General features: G+C 41.9%; 1 protein-coding gene across 1 annotated transcript in view; it reads right to left on the bottom strand.

Annotated features, from left to right (window-relative positions):
• Positions 1-295: 295 nt before the first annotated feature.
• The window catches only part of GALNT5 (polypeptide N-acetylgalactosaminyltransferase 5), a 41,130-nt gene continuing 24,068 nt past the window's right edge, over positions 296-17,357 (bottom strand). The window contains exons 8-11 of the mRNA XM_019554401.1: positions 13,396-13,476; positions 12,154-12,315; positions 5,387-6,449; positions 296-670 (exon numbers count right to left, since the gene is read on the bottom strand). Of these exons, the coding sequence (XP_019409946.1) occupies positions 6,309-6,449; positions 12,154-12,315; positions 13,396-13,476 (384 nt within the window). The 3' untranslated portion in view covers positions 296-670; positions 5,387-6,308. The remainder of the gene's footprint in view (positions 671-5,386; positions 6,450-12,153; positions 12,316-13,395; positions 13,477-17,357) is intronic.

Here is a 17,357-nt window from a genome sequence, read left to right as displayed (position 1 = left end):
TATTTTGTAACCCTCTGTGAGCACTAAGGTGATGGCTTGGTTGTCGGAACAACAATGTATAAACCGAGTACAAAGCTCTGTCTTATGTATCTTGAAAAATAAGGCATAATGCTTATATTCACAGAAGCTTATTTTCTAACTTGCAAAGCAATTGCCAAGGAGTGTGAGAACTACATGGCTATTACTGACAACTCAGATTTGCACGGATCTTCAGTTTGTCCCCCCCCAAAATATGAAAAAACTTAATAAAAAGTTCAAACAGTCCTTTGTGCAAAATATTGAAATATAAATATTCTGTCAGAATTGAATTGATTTCCCTAGCAAAAATGTAACTTAGAATCGTTTAACAAACTGATTACTGTCAGCAGACAGAAAATGATGTTAAAAAAAAAGATTCACAGTAAACAAAATCAACATGAATATGCATTCACAGGGATATTCAGTACGTTGAGCTTGGTCAACTGAGTTCTGTTCAGAAGGTATTTTATTCCACATAAGTGTTAAGGTAAGTTCTACTTGTCCTGCACCGCATTGAAACCAACCTGCCATGTGAAGTATATGTGACTAAGCCTTCTATCAAGAACAGGAAATGCCAAATTCCACAGTCCTTTTCTATGATAACTTCTAGTTGACTTCAGTGAGGTTCTCAACATTATGAGCTGGACGCTGGCTCCTTCTGCAAATGAACAGAAGAGCGCTTTCAGATGCTATCACATAGAATCCTAGGATTTCATCTAGTGTGACCCTCTATACAAAAGCAGGATGTGTTGTTCCAAAACTTTGAAAACTCCCAATGAAGGAGATGTAACTATCTCTCCAGGCATCTTGTTCTATTGTCCTGCTGTGTAATGAAGTCCTAGTTCCTGTGACAGTTTCCTACCTGTGGCATAGAGGGAATGCTGGTGTGGGAAGAGGGTGTGGTGCAGAACTCCATTACTCACAGCACAACTATAGGGGACGAGTAGGGATCAGCCCCAGGTGCTGAATGTGGGGAAGTGCCACAATCCCCCATAGAGTCTTTGCTACAGCAGGGGCAGCCCTGCCTGGCCTGGCCATAGGAGCTGAAAAGTGTAGCTCTTCACCTAGCAGTGTATCTAGTGGGACAGAGGCAAGTGGGGCAAGCGGAGTGGTGCTTCCCATACCATGGGGAGACTTTGCCTACACCCAATAGCATATCTGGGGAGACAGGAGTGAACCGAGCACCAGGTGTGGCTCTCAGGGATCTCACCCCACAGGGCTGCTGATGTTGCTGGATCCAACACAACTACAGCAAAAGTAGTGACAGCAGCAGTGGCAGCAACAGCATTAGCAGCTGCTTTCAGCATGAAGAAAACCCAGGCAGGTAAGAGCTTCAATTTTCTTCTGAGGGATTAAAATTAAGTTTTAGGGGTTAAAATTGGAAATGGAAATATGGGACATAAGGTCTGAAAGCACGAGTCTGCTTTCAGCTTAACAGGGTGAGTATAAGGCAGGGGCAGGGAAAGTCTGGTCAGTGGGCTGGATCAGGCTCATGGTTGACTCCATTTCCCAGCAGCCTCTTCCTGCATTGCTATGGCTGGTTTCCATGAAGACCCCAGCAGTGGCAGTGTGTGCCAGCCAGGGTTTCCCAGCCAGAGGCCAGGGTTTTCATGGAGACTGGCCCCAGCAGGGCTGGCAAGGCACACAGCTGGATGGAGAGCTGTTCCAGGGTTGGGGTCTTGCAGCTGTGACAGTATGGTCTGGATCTGGGGCAGATCTGTGCAGGGGCGTGTGGGCAGCAGATCGCAGCTCTGCCCCAGCTCTGGACCGTGCTAGCACCACTGCAAGATCCTAGCCCAGGCTGTGGAGCAGTTCCCCACTCTGCCATGTACCCTGCATGTGCTGCTGGGACTGGTCTCCGCAGAAACCCAGGCCTTGCACTGTCATGCTGCTCGGATCTCCATGGAAATGCTGCTGGGTTCTCCATGGAAACTGGCTGCAGCAATGCATGCAGTTAAGGGCTGCTGGGAAATGGAGTCCCACCACTAGCCAGACCCACCATTTTGCCCACCCCTGGTATAAGGTATCCTACCACTGGTGTGTATGTGGAACACCTGCTTCTGAACACATGCGAAGCTCCTACTCCATCTCTCCTCCTCCTGCTAATAAAAGCTAGACTGAGCCATGGCTTGGTGCAGGCATGAGTGGAAAGCAGGGTGCTGGGGAGGGGAGAAAGGTACAGAAGGACACAAAAAAATCCATGCGTTTGGCTGGTCTTGTCTGAGGCAACAGCTGTCATCTCAAAGGATCATGACTGTGCTATTCCCAGTGGACTAGCTAGCAAATTTGGCAGGTATCTGAGAGAGGTTATGGGTCATCATGACAACGTATGGAGACAGATGACGAACTGGAGAGACTCTAGACCAGGCCAAGCAAATGGAACTGCCAAGGAGATAGGAAGGAGTTGGGTGGGGACCTTCTAAAGAGTGACTGTGATCTTGGGCTGGGGTCAGGGGAAGGGCTGCTCTTGTACTAGGCCAATCCCAAACTTTTTAACAAATCATGTTTGGTTTGTAGAAAGCAGTGACATTTCAGCCACTTTTTACAACTAGTTTGATTGCCTTGTATGTAGGAGTTACATCAAATCACTCTATATCATTAACCAGTATAACATTAAGGGGTAGATCTTGGTCTTTGTCAATATGGCTACACTAGGGAATAAGTAAAAAAGAGCGTTTCTCACTCTCAGTAGCAGGAGCTCTATTTATTCCTTTGGGAACAAAAGAAAATGGCTTAGGCTACTGTGTCAGCTACAGCACTGGGACCCCACATTAAATGCTAACTAGCACATATGCTGCATTCTGCCCACCCAAAGACTTTCTGTCTTGTACTCATGTCAGACACACAGCCACTAGGGATAAGGACATTCAAAAAGCCGAAGCCTGAATTGGTTCAGTCTTTGCAGGTGAGTCTAACCTGCAGAGATTGAACTGGTTTGCAATTGGATAGAATGAAAATCTCTTTTCATTCTAGAAATGCAGGCACATGTCGGCAGTGGCTCAGGCCAGAGGCCCGGGGGTGCTAGATCAGTCCTTTCCTTCCACAGGGAAGCTGAACTGAGGAGGGGGACTGTGGCCAGGCCCCGGCAGGACTGAGTAAGACTGAGGAGGGGTTTAAACCCCAACCTTAGCCCACAGGGTTCAGAAGGTAGGGGCAGAGGAAGCATGGCCAGACCACTGTGGCAGGCCAAGGAGGAGAAGGGGAGAGCTCTGCGTGCCCCAGTGGCTGCCTGACAGCCAGGAGTAATCTCAGTGCACAGCACTGCCTGGCCCCAAAGAGTAAATTTTCTCCCTCCTCCCTTTCCCCCACCACCACAGGGCAGGGAGGGGGTCTCTGTGTGGTACTGTCTGGTCCAACCCAGCCCAGCCAAGCCATGGGGGCAGGGCCACCCCAGCCAATGCAGCTTGGTGACAGGGAGGCTGAGCCCTGTCAGAAAGCACAGCCCGGCCCAGCATGCACAGTTGGTAGCTGGCACGCCAGCAGGCTACCGGGATTGGCTCAGAAGTGCCAGCAGGCCCAGAGCCCAGCAGCTGCCCACCACAGCAGCTCACTGCAGACCCACAAGCCCCTACAGTGCCTCCAAACTGGCTCTGGTAGCCTAGTACCTGGCTAGCTGCTTGGCTAGCTGTCACTAAGCTGCAGTGCCTGGGGGGTGGTCCTGGTGTGGCTGGGCCAGGCCAGGCCAGATAGCAACTCATAGAGCCCCTCTCTGGGGCAGAGAAGCAGGCCAGGGCTATCCCGTCAGGTATGCGGGGCCCTGGGGTCAGTGCCCAGCAACCCCTCTGATCAGCAGCTGACTCAGGCCGGAGTGGCACAGGCCTGGGCAGCCCTCCACGAGGCCATGTCAACCCAGAGGTCCGGAAGGGGACTGATCTGGCGAGCCAGGCTGGGCAGCAGTTCCAGGAGCCCGGGCACAATTCTGGACAGGGAAAGGTGAAGGGCGAAGAGTCCCCCTCTGGGGCTGGGCAGCCCCCTACATAGAAGCTCTCCCCACCCCATGGTGGGGAGGGCAGGGAGGAAGGGGGCTTCTCTGCCCCAGCTCCAGTCTCCTGGGGGTGGGGTGGGCTGAATCCCCTTCTTGCCCCCTTAGCCTTAATGGGGCCATGCCAGAAGGGCTGCAGTCCCTGCCGGTGGAATAGAGAAGAGAGGATGGGGGGATAAAACCCCTCCTAGGCACTCTGATATTTGGAGGGTATTCATGTCCCTCCCCCTCCCCTCACTGCTCCATCAGCGGGGATGTGGCCAGATGCCATCCCAGCCTGGCCCCATTAAGGCAAAGGGGGTAGGGAGAAGGGTTAATTCCTCCCTCTGTCCCTTCTGCCCTGCAGTCGGGGTCTACCAGCCCCAAAGACAACCACTGCAGTCCCCTCCCCTCTGCTCCCCAGTAGGTATACAGACCCAACTGCAGTGGGGGAGGAGGGGAAGGAAGGAAAAATTAACCCTCTCCCTGCCCACTTTGCCTTAATGGGGTCATGCTGACTGGTATCTTGCCATGTCCAGTCCCTGCTCAGACTAGAGAGCAGAGGGGCAGGGCCAGCCCTGCTTTCTGGAACAGAGAGTACAGCCCAGCTCAGAGAGCATGCTGGGATTCTGGAGGACTCTGGTTTAACTTAAAACAGGAAGGGGTCTGGGACAGATGTTGCATAAACCTATTTGAGTTCCATCAGTTAGGTCTGATGCTGCATTCAACCAGGTTTATCTCAAACCAGTTTTGGCGATTTTGAAACTGGTTTATGTGCACTAGATGTCTGTTCTCTTACAGGTTCAAACCAGTTTCTGATCACTTAAACCAGTGTAATGTTTGTCCCTAGCCTAGCACACTGCTCTCAGTAATGCACAGCTCCTTCAAGGAAGGGCAGGATTCACCCTAACATAATTATACCTGGTGTGCACCACAGACCAGGTATAATTCAGTCAATAAAATTACCTTAAAAATGTAATATGACTGTTCCCAATAGACAATGGATTCATCAGAATCCTGCACTTTTGTTATCCTTTTAACAAGTGACCACATTCATGAAAACCTAAAATGCAATATCTTAGATGCATGGGCATATTCAGATTGTCCATGAAAACATCTTTTGTTCTACTAAGCAAACAAAGACTCCATTTTTTTCACAGTAGTGTGAAAATAGAACAGGCTATTAAAATAGTTTCCAAGTTTCTTAGCCATTGCCAGCTTGTTTCACTGTTGCTTCAAACATATCCAATCTAGGAGGCAAAGAAATCATGCCCAGCAGTGCATAGTTGCTAGACTGGATTCACTGTTAGTGAAGAGCCAGTCACTGCAGGTCTGATAATTGTTTTCCTGGTGAAGGGGCGCTTTGACTCACCACCCCAGTCACCAGCACCTTCATAAACCACTCACCATTTTCATGTTTTATTACTGAGGCAAACTTCCTTTTCTGTGAGGGGGGTTGGAAGGAGAGTTTCTTTAAAAGCTACTGCATTGATGCTGCTCCAGTACTGACCAGAAAGTTAGCTGTAGAGGTATATATGAGGCAACTCCCACCTACATGTTAAAGAGGCTGGCTTTTTCAAACAGACTTTTTCTTCCTCATCTGGGAAGCAGAAGAAAAAAATCAAGGTAGCAAATTCAAGTTCCTTCTATGTGTAAGTACAGTCCATACACGGTTTAGCTTGCTGTAACTTTTAAGGCATTTAAGGATTTTGTTTCCTGTGGTTAGAAAAAAGGTATTTGTCAAAGGAAACCAATTTAAAAAAATGGGTCCAGACATTTACCGTTCAAAAGCAATGAATCTACTTGGTTGGGAACAAGCTGCTGTTATTAGGCTGAACACAGGCATTTAGGATAAATTTAGTCTTATGATGCTCCCATTTTGTTGGCTTGTAGAAAAACTGACCCTAATAAAAGTGGATCTCCCAAACAACAGGTCACTTGGTACTTACAGTTAGAAGGCTCAAGCTCTGCAACTCTTTCAGATAGGTTGCATTTCTTCCTGAAGTAAATTGTCTTAGGCCTACTTATGAGGAGATGAAGAATTTAAGAAAATATTCTATTTACAGAAAAAAGACATCCTTTTTAATTCTGCCTTCCCCAAAATGCCCACCAGTGAGTGAAAAACATGCCTGCGTGTCTTAAATATCATTAAACCAGATGTACTGCTGCCTGATATGTTCATCTTTCAATATGCTGGTTTAAATTATGGATTTCAATTACCATGGGGAAATGAACCTCCAACTTTGTAATTGCTGTTTCAAGTCTTACAGATGACATTCTTGAATTCACAAGATTAGAACGCTCTGTTTTGTGTTTGATCAAGTTCTTTTCAGTTAGCATAATAATTTCCAAACTGCCACTTTTGATAAGGATTTGAGGAGTCACAAGCATTTACCCTCAGGGCTTTGTGAGACTGATCCACTTCCAAACATGTTGGCTGCTGAAGGTGTTCTAAAACAATGTGATCCATCTGAAGAGAAAACGGAGAAGACAGTAAGTAACAGGACTCATGCTGTACTTGTTATTACTTGAAACTGGAAAAAAGATGGAAGTGGAAATGATGTTTATCTGTTTTGCACAGTGCAAGTTTTGATTCCCCATGTTGCACCCAGTTTTCCATATGTACAATTCTTTCAGAGGTTTAAAGAGAATTTTGGGTGGGCTCCAAAATTTGCACCTGTTGCTGAACTAGATTATATACCTTCTGTGCTGCATGGCTTCTTAATTCTTTAGAAATTAAAAGATTAGTTCTCTTGCTGTCCAAATGATAATTATCATTCAAAGGAAATAACTCCAGATGGCATTTGCAATGTAGGAAAACGTATGGCAGGAGACTTGGTTTTCATATGTGGTATTTCTTACTGATGAAGTAAAAGCATACTCGCTATGATGAAAAATGTGTTAGGTAATTTGATAATTAAGTCCAAGTGCTGGGATGCTAAACTGGATTATGAAATTGTGAAGGGTTTGAATAATTAGGGGCCATATTCTGATTCTTTTGTGCTTATGTGCATTTACCTTTGCCTACATATTGCTGGTATGACAATGCTACAGGTATGTTGAATGCTAGGAACATTTTAATTTTATTGCTTTACACTCTAACAACTGAGAGCATAATCTGATTAATACCTAGGTGAAATAATAATGAAATACAGACAGACTTTATTTGAACAGGCAATGGGACTTTGTGTGTGGTAAATGTACTGAACATTGTAGAAGTGGCATGATCATTATGACAATGGATGAAAGTAAAGGACACTACTGTTCCAGTGGTCATCATTAATCATGAATTGACTATCTCTTCACTTTTCTTGTTGCATGAAACAATAAATACTAGTCTGAATGGTTTTTAACCCTTTGTTTACAGAAACTCACATTGATCTTTTTTTGTAATCGACTGCCACTTGACCATTCAGAATTGTCCTCGGCTATTACCTTGTAGAGGTGAATACAAGCCTAGCTGAACCACAGCAGTGCTCCCTTTTTCTTAATGCAGTGATAAACACATCAGGAAGGCATAATCAGGATTAGGTGCCTTTACCAATTGGTGTCCTTTTCAGGAACAGTTTTACATATATGTATATATATACTTGTGGAACTTGTATTTATCATAACTTTCCAAATTATTTAGTAATGTTGGGCTGCAAATTTATTCTTCTCCAAGGTTGCCCCACACTCCTGAAGACTTATCTTTTGGATTCTTAGTACAAATTAAATGGACATTTACTAGTTGCATTCTTGTTTTTTTGTTCAGCTACAAATAATGGGTATAATGATCCTTAATATTATATAAATCACTTAATCTCATTCAGCCTTGGTGATGGTCAATAAAACAAAAATAAACAGGATGATGATATGCATCTCTTTTGCTGCTCTGATTAGTTACAACCACAGTACCCTTGACCTAAGACCCACTGTAAAAAACCATGATATTTAATTACTTATTCAGCTATCAAACCAAGGTAAAAGGCGAAAGATTTATGTGACTTTACGAGGAACCAGAGTATTACTACTTAACTTCCAGCTTCAATAGAGGAATGGTTAACACTACTCCATGTAAGGAAGTTGGGATACACTTTCTTTTTTCTTCATTCAAAATAATGCAGTTACAACTGGGCTTAGTGAGGAGGATATTTCATGGGAGAAAAAGGAAGTGTTTTTGGTTAACAAATTTTTATGGTTGTAATTGAAAGGCAGGGACTGCCAGTGACAGCTGGAGGCTGTCTTTCTTTCATAGGCTGTGTACAGTATGTTTTTAAAATCCAGTGCTTTCATAAAAACTAATCTGATGTCTTACTTCACCGAAAAAATAATTGTACAACCCAGGCCTGTCACTAGCTCAGTCATGAGCAGGTACAATCATCTGTGTCAAATTGTGTTGGACTGCGTATTGTGGCTTTTTAAAATGAAACACAACTTTCTTTATTTTATCAGGAACCATCAAATGTATCTAGCTTAGGGCTTAAGGTCTGGCCTGGAACAGTTCCAAACATCCAAAACTGTCAATTTATCTATTGAACTCTCTGTGTTCATAAATGGATGATTGTGTTCCTATATGTTCACAAAGTTTTGGGGGAAGTGATTTTTTAATGCTAAGTTTGGCTAAAAGTAAAGAATGGAAGGCTGTCAATATCAAAATGTCTTATGAGAATCAATCAAATGACATAATAGCTCCTCTTTTCCCTCTAAATTGAAGAGTCTTCTAAAAGATGCCATTTCAAATGGAGTAGATCTTAAATTGTTAGAGTTATCTAAATCATGGCAGGCAAGGATCAGAGGCCCTGTGAGATAATAGGTGAGAGAAGGGTGGAAGGGGCAGGCAGGGATGGGGAAGAGGAAAGAATGTAACTGGTAAAATGCAGACAGGTTACCTGGGGTTATCAGATGGCAGGCAGGTTATAATGTGTCATAATGTGCCATAAAGCCAATGTCTATAGTCCACGATTTTTTGTATCCAGTGGATTTATGGAGTGAAGTTCATGGGCTTATCTACAAAAGGTGTTTTGTAAATTCCCTTTGAAGATTAGAATTTACAAGATAACTACTCTCTCACCAATTTCTCAGAAGTGTGCTCCCACAGGTAGGTGTGTATTTTTGTCTTTGATGGATTTATTCTGGTATGTAGTTGTTTAGTTTCTCCTACATATTTTTCCATCTGGGCCTTTAGTGCACTGGATAAGAGAGAGTACATTTCTGGGGGTGCAGGTGTAAGATCTAGGAATAGTGATGGTTTTGTTGTGTGGTGTAGTTATTGTGGTGGTAGTGGAAATGTCTTACATTTTACACACTCCCTAAAATCCATAAACAAGGGAACCCAGGAAGACCTATAATATCCAACCATGGAACCTTCACTGAGGACATACCAGGTTTCATTGAATCCATTCAAAAACCTCTTGTCATGCAAAGACCAAGTATTGTCCAAGACACAACAGACTTTCTCCTGAAACTTAAAAACATAGATCACCTTCCCAGCAATACCCTCCTAGCCACCATGGATGTTACCAGCTTATATACCAACATCCCACACCAGAAGGCATATAAGCCTGCCTTATGTATTTAAAAGAGCAAGATTACAACTCAGACCTAAAGGTATTACTGAACTTGTACACTTCATCCTCACACACAACAACTTCTGTTTTAACAACCAACACTTCCTCCAGACCATAAGCACAACTATGGGCACCTAAATGGCCCCACAATATGCCAACCTTTTCATGGCCCACCTGGAACAAGGATTCCTCATGAACTGCACCATCAAACCCATGCTGTATCTAAGATGTATAGATGACATCTTCATCATTTGGACAGAAAACCTGCAGTTTCTGATTTCTATCACAAGTTCAATAACCATCATCCCTCCATCAGACTCTCTCTTAAATACTCCAGCATCAACATTTCTTTTTCAGACACTATGATTAATCTCCAGAATCGTAAAATACAAACCAGCATATACAAGAAACCCATGGACCAACATACATATCAACATAGAACCAGCAATCGCCCTAAACACACCAAGAAAGCCATAATGTACAGCCAAGGCTTCTGATGCCACCAAACTTGCATTGAGGAGAATACTGATGATCAGCACCTTGCAAATCTCAAAAAGATTTTCACTCAACAAGGACACTCCTCCAGAGAGAGAGATCATACTTTTGAAAGACTTATCTGGATACCAGGTAAAGAATTGCTGCAGTACAAAGAAAATCAGCACAAATTACATAGCATTACATGTCACTAGAGGCTTGCAGCTACTGCTGCCACTGCCAATGCGGTTACTGTTGCCAACACCAACGTTGCTGCTGCAGCTGCTGCCAATGCCACCATTGCTGCTGCCAATGCAAACACTATCACCATCGCTGCCAATGCCATGACCAGCCCATAAATTGGGGAAGCCAGCCTTGGCCTGCAGGGCCAGGGACAAACCAGGGTGGCTGGCTGGGATCTGGCCCCAGGGCAGCACGGAGTCCCTGGGTATATCACAGACCCCCAGTAGCCCCATAGTCAGGACCTGTGCACATAGTGTGTCAGTGGAGAGCCCCTTTGAATGATGGATGCCAGAGGAAGGAGGAAAAAGGGGTGAAGTCAGAACTCTCCAAAACTCCAACACTCAGGAGTGAGCAGCTCAGCGCAGGGCACCAGAACCCTGCCTCAACCATGCTGATAGATGTTTAGTTAGTCATTTTTAATTTGTGTTCACCTTTTCACCCTGACTATAGTACTGCATGGCTAGTGGCTGCAGATGGGACATCATGTGGCTGCATGCCAACTGACCACATCAAACCCTCAAATGCAGCTTGTGATCCATCTTAACAACTGAGTGGAAAGGGGTGGGGTTTAGGGAAGGAGGATCCCCACAGAAGATGCCAGAAGGGAGCCCAAGCCAGCAGGAAGATCTTCAATCAAGTGAACATCTTCCATAAGTCTGGGCAGAAAAGTCATCTCAGGGCAATCCAACCCCCACATGCAGCATGGAGGCCTGCCACAAGGAGAAACCAAATAACAACTGCATACCAGAATAAATGCAGACTGAAAATCTATCAAAGACAAAAACATACAAGTATCTGTGGGTGCACACTTCTCACAAAGTAATCACTCGCTCTCCAATCTCTCAGTTCTCATCCTCAGAGGGAATCTACAAAACACCTTTTGTAGATAAGCCTGTAAACTTCACTTAAATTTACTGGATACAAAAAAATCATAAACTAAATATAGACATTGGCTTTATGGCATATTATAACGCACCTGCCATCTGATAACCCCAGGTAACCCGTCCACATTTTACTAGCTACACTCTTCCCTCTTTTCCCCGCTTCCCTGCTCCCCACCCCCTTTCTTTCAGCTGTTGTCTCACAGAGCCCCTGATCCCCCCTGCCATGCATATACATTTTCACAGAATAGCATTTTTTGCTGGCTTCCATCTATCCAGGAGAGAGCACAAAGAAACAACAAACTCCCCCTGTGCTTGAAGAAGGGTTTTTATACCTAAAAGCTTGCAAAGCATTTTTTTTTCCAGCTATTTATTTGGTCTTATAAAAGATATCATATTTACCTAAAGAACTTTGGCTGCCTTTGTCTTTAGGCTAGCACAGCTACAACCAGGAACCCTACAGTTATCTAACAAATGCAAAGCTTTCACTTTCTGGAACACAGGGTTTGGGCCAAAAGAATAGACAATGATATTTGATTGATGTACTTATATATTTTTGTCCTAGGTTGGTTTAATTGTATATCATTTTGATTGATACAATGCAAAAGCAGGCAGAATGTAGATATACACCACTCTGAGAGGTAATGTGGCCACAGGAGTAGAATCACAATGCTGTCCAATAGCCTTGAATGTGCACTGCAAAAAAAAAATCACTGGGGCCAACAATTGTTTTAGCAAAAGTCAATAAAATGTCTGAAATATTCTGCTGTAACATTTGTGTTATGAAAAAGAGATTTGGAACCATTTCTCTCCCTCACATTTTTAGAAACCCACAAAGAGAGAAACACTATGCACATGTACGTATCTAGACATAATCTCTATGAAGCTGCTATAGTTTCTGACAAAACATTTCAATTGTATATTTAAATTATATATTTTTGGCACATACAATTGTTTTTCCTTCATTTTAGTTTTAGTTCATGTTTCACTGCAGCGAGGAAAATTTTTTACAGAATGTTCTACTTACGAGCTTTACTTGAAAGGAGACCAGTGATTTATGTAACCATTTCAAGCTATTGTTTCTGTTATCGCAAGGGTACAGGCCCAATGTTCCTTTTGCATCTACAGATGCTATGCAGAAATCTCCATGTTTAATCAGTCTCAGCCAAGTATAGTTGAACTTCTGGTTCTGTGGAGAAAAGTCAGTTGCAGACTGATTTCATTTTGCATGTGTGGGATTTTTTTCCCCCTGTATTTCTGTCTTGCCCTTCTTAAATCCAACAGTATTCATCTATACTTCCTGTAATTGTTTCATATTGGTCTGAGTGACTCTTGAGCTATGAATCAGGATTTAGGATCTGATCATACTTCAGATAACTTCACTGATTATGCTCCTTCTGCCTCTGATGGGAAGAGGATATGCCTGTCAAACTGCTATAGCTGAGATCAGGATACAACTCAACAGCTTTCTTAATGTTTGTGTTTACAATATGCTAGGGCAGTGGCAAAATGATCAAAGAAACTTTTGTGGCCCACATTACTGAATACTGGGGTAAAAGGAAAATGATATGTGGGCAGATCCCTCTTTGCAGAATTCAGAAGCTGGAGACGGCTCTAGAACAAACGCAAAAAAGGAGACTTGGCTATACAGTTGGTATAAAATAGCTGATGCTGGAATCTCAAGACTGGCCATCAACTGGAAAATGGCTATTGTCCTGCCATAGTAAGGTTATTCCTCATCAATCCTAGCAGGTGACCTTGTTTCTATACTGATCAGTAATTATTAGGGTATTGCCTGTCAAGAAATACTGCCCATAAAAGACAGTACTTGTTGCTTGGAGCAGTTCCCACTTTTCTTCTCACTCCTGCCCCATTTTGACTTTGCTGTTTTCATGTAGAATACAGTTGTGGTCCAAAGCCATTTTGGCTTTGTTAGTGTTATATAAAGTTGTGATCCTTTTCTACTGAAGCTTGTTGTCCCATTGGGTGCATATCCCTTAGACTGTATGTAAACTAACTGCAAGTTTCCATTTAGTTGTGAAGGTTCTCAGAGTTTTAATGTATGTTTTCATTTCAACTCTACAGATACAGTACAGTTCTCACTTTTTGATGGAATCTTTTGGCAGTATATTTTAAAAGGATTACATTAACCTCAAAGTTGGAATTCAAGTCAGTAGAGTAGAATTCAAGGGGATTCAGCAGAATTATCAATACAACTGACAACATTTGCTGTCTAGTTTCCAAAATAACAACCCCAAATATTTCTTACCTTGTTATTAATATCACAAGTCTCAAAAGTTAGAGTGGTATTTTCCATTGTAATACATCCAGCCATTGCTATATTAACAATCTGGAAAACAGAATTAAAAATAGAGATTTAGAAAAGGGAATAAGTCTAAAGTTATGCATGTAACTGCAGGAAAGAGAAAATAGCAAAGAGAATATTACTTTGCAATTGCCCTAAAGGATCCCTGAGATAACTGGTTAGAACAGTGATACCCAGCCTTTTTAGAGTCAGGACACCCTTCATTAGACTCAAGGGATCCCTCAGAAAATACCAGCTCTTAGTTATTGCTCATCTTGTGACCACAGGTCAGAAAGTTTTTCACACGATGGATTTCTATTTGAAATCTCCGAGTTTATCTTATAAATCATGTTTGCAGACCTAAAAGTGCTAATCAAGGTTGACAGCTATAAGTACATTTACTGACTGTCAGTAAAAAATCAGGACAAAAATGGCTGTCAGTAAAGTCCATAAAAAAAAAATTAACTGTCAGTAAAATCACTAGGTAGCCACAGCTTGATTTAAGTTCTGACCAAGCACAGCAGTGCCACCTGGGGTCTAAACTGTAGCACAGCACTTAGCAGGGAGCATTCTGCTGCTGCTGCATCCCAGGCTGCCTATAATATTGCTGCTGGGTCATCGGTATGCTCCTTTGGGGTTCCTTGCTGGAATGGGAGGAGTGAGGCTAGCAGGCGTAAGATTGAGGAATTGACTTGGGAGGAGATGGGAATGATGGGGAGGGCCAGGATCATGCAGTGAGGGTCATCAGAGTATGGGGGTGAATATGGGGCTGCTGGCATCACTTAGGGGGGCAGAGGCAGGCAGTATAGTGTAAAGCTATGGTTTTAGTCAAGCAGGGTTGCCAACCCAAGATTTTTTTTCACTGCAAACTTTTTACTAACAACCAAACATGTTTACTTTTTTTTATTACTATAGTTGATGTTAAACTCCTAAATTTAAACCCAGCTTTTTAACTGAGACCTAGGAACAGGGCAGGACCTGGTAGAAGAGTTATATTTACATTATATAAAACATGTATATATATGTAAACGTGTGTGTGTATGTGTGTGTGTGTGTGTGTGTGTGTGTATATATATATATATATATATATATATAACATTTATATATCAATAAAGACGTGCCAGTAAAAATGTTTCGTTGTCAGAAGCTTGAAGATTGTCAGCAAAACAAAACAATATTGAGTTGGCGATGCTGCTGCTAACATTATCCAGGGCATGTCTATAAATGCTTTTATGTGCACATAAACTTAATGCACATTTGCCTAATGCACATTAAGGTACATGTGCATGCAGTAAGGTGCATTAATGTGGTGTGTGGACCGACTTGGGACTAAAGTTAGTCCCAAGTCAGTTGACATCCACAGTGTTAAGGTGCCTTAGTGCATGTACATGTGTGTTAAAGTGCTTTAGCTATTCGTGCCTAAATTTGCCATTTTAAGGCATTTTAACAGCAGTCATGTGTAGATGCACTCCCTTAATGAGCTTTAAATTGGGCTAAAGTACCTTCAGTTGGCATGTGTAGATGAGCTTCCAGAGGGCCACAGTTCCTTGGTTGAGAATCACTGGGTTAGTTATACGTTTTACTGAATGATATATGTAATAGAGACATAACGTAATCTTACCCATACGTTCCCATACTTGAGGCCAGGGGTCACACTTGGGTCCATACACTTTTACAGTTTTTCACTGAAAAGTTGATGATAAAGGCTTGGTGTAGTCTACCTGAAATTCTGAGGACTGACCATAGTCTATTCATCAAAAAAATATTGAAGCCCCAGTTTAGCCAAAGTAAAGCTACTGGTCCACATTCTCTGCTGCTGTTTGTGAGTGCTCATACTCAAGTCTATATTTTTAATCAACAGCAGGAAATTGACCCTTCTTGAAACACCAGAGGTATCACATATCTAATTTCTTCTGTTAGACATAGCTACTGTTTCTACTTTATATTCTGTAAATTGTTGAAAAATCAATTATAAAATCTATTCACATTCCTACCTCAAGTCAAGCAAGCAATAGATTAGAAGAGTCTCTTTGGTAGACCATATGCAGACAAATTGAATACCTGGCCAATCAAATCTGAGATCAAATATCTCCAATTATCTTGGCTAGCAAAGGCCAATACACATATAAAAACTGTTCTGAGCTAATTATGAATGCTACAGTTGGCTAACCAGAAAGTAAAAAAAAAAAATAAACAAATGCAGCTGGCAGAATGTATCTGCTCTATGACCGTAGTTTGCTAATAGATGTAGGAAACAAGTGGTGAGGCACAATTCTATTCTATTCAGCTGGCTACTTTACTGTCGTCACCTGTTGTAACAGTTCTTTGAAGAGGATTAAATGATATAACAAGTATGTATTGCATACTTGTTTTTTTTTCTCTTTCTGGCTCTGTTTCTTTTTCCACAAGAGGAAACAATTTGTAAATTTTTAGTTATAATATATTTAATTCTATTATGTATGATGTGCTCTGTATTAGGTCACTGAGATGACTCTTTCTCCCTTTCAGATGGGGGTGGCTGCACTTGACCAGTCTGCAAAATGGAAGAATTAGTACTTATGTTAAGACAGAAATAGCTATGTATGGGTTGATGCCTCAGAAAGAAGCACCTTCAGTTGCAATGTAAGCATGAATATTTTAGCTATTTTTAAGCTAGGTCACAATTTTGTAGCAGGTTGGTGGAGACACAGAATGCGCGTCACAGATTGGAGTTGAACATGCAATAGTCAGTTGAAAGTACAGATACCTGTGACGTTTTTAAAAGGATATCTATTTTCTTTATGTTCCCATATTCTTGTTTTAATGTTTTATTCTTGTTATAATGCCAACACAATGTCTCGTGTAGACGGGTCCACTTATGAGTGCTGAGGATTATAGCAAAACACTGCTACTGCTGAGCTGAATTCTGCAAGATACCAAGTGTCTTCACATCTGACAGACTAAAATTAATGGAGCTATGTTTATTTATACCACATGTGGATCTGGGCTTCTATTAAACATGTGGAGGTACATTCATTGTGTTTTAAAATAATCAAAACAATATTGGCATACTACAGCTGAACTATTTTAAACTGTTTTTTTTACAAATGTAGTCACTTCCCCTCCTTTTTCAATTACTGAACATGTTATGAAACAAACCAGGTTCCTGTGAGTAAATTTCTAATTCATAAAATATTCCTCAAGCAGCTTGAGTAGTTAGCCAAACAGTACTTTGCAGAACTTGTTGGAAAATGTATTTTCCATCCCACATAACTTCAAGATATTGAATTTGCTTCTGTCCTGAATTAGAGCAAAACTGCCAAAAGACTAAATATTTTCAGAAACCTATGCTCTGAAAAAAAACAAACATTTTTGATCAGATTCATATTTTGAAAAAATCCAAACATTGCATTTGTTTTCAACTCTGGATAAAATAGATTTTGAAACACAAAGCTGTTTGACCTGAACATACTAAACATAACTCTAAAATGGAATTTTGCTATTCTTAGCATATCTTTTTTCCATTAAAAAAAATGAAAGTTCACCTACATTAAGATTTATTTTAAAAAGTAGTCTCATCATAATGGTATTTTCTGACAAGTTAAAAAAATCTCCTACAAACTCTAATTGTTGGTGAATTGTTTAATTCAGTAATTATCACAGAAAAATAACAAGATGTTGCTTCTATCCAGCAATTGAAATGTTTTAAACAGCTGAATAGTAAATAACCAACTTTAATCATTTTCAGGTGAATGATTCCATCTTAAAGAGGGTAAAGATGCATTTCATAGTTACATAGTTTATAGGGTCAGAAGAGACCTGAGCAGATTTCATAGATTTCATAGACATTAGGGCTGGAAGGGACCTCGGGAGATCATTGAGTCCAGCCCCCTGCCCAAAGGGCAGGAAGTCAGCTGGGGTCATAGGATCCCAGCAAGATAAGCATC

This window comes from Crocodylus porosus, unplaced genomic scaffold, assembly GCF_001723895.1.
Source record: "Crocodylus porosus isolate Cpor-Errol unplaced genomic scaffold, CroPor_comp1, whole genome shotgun sequence".
NCBI lineage: Eukaryota > Metazoa > Chordata > Crocodylia > Crocodylidae > Crocodylus > Crocodylus porosus.
This window is presented reverse-complemented; position numbering and strand designations above follow the sequence as displayed.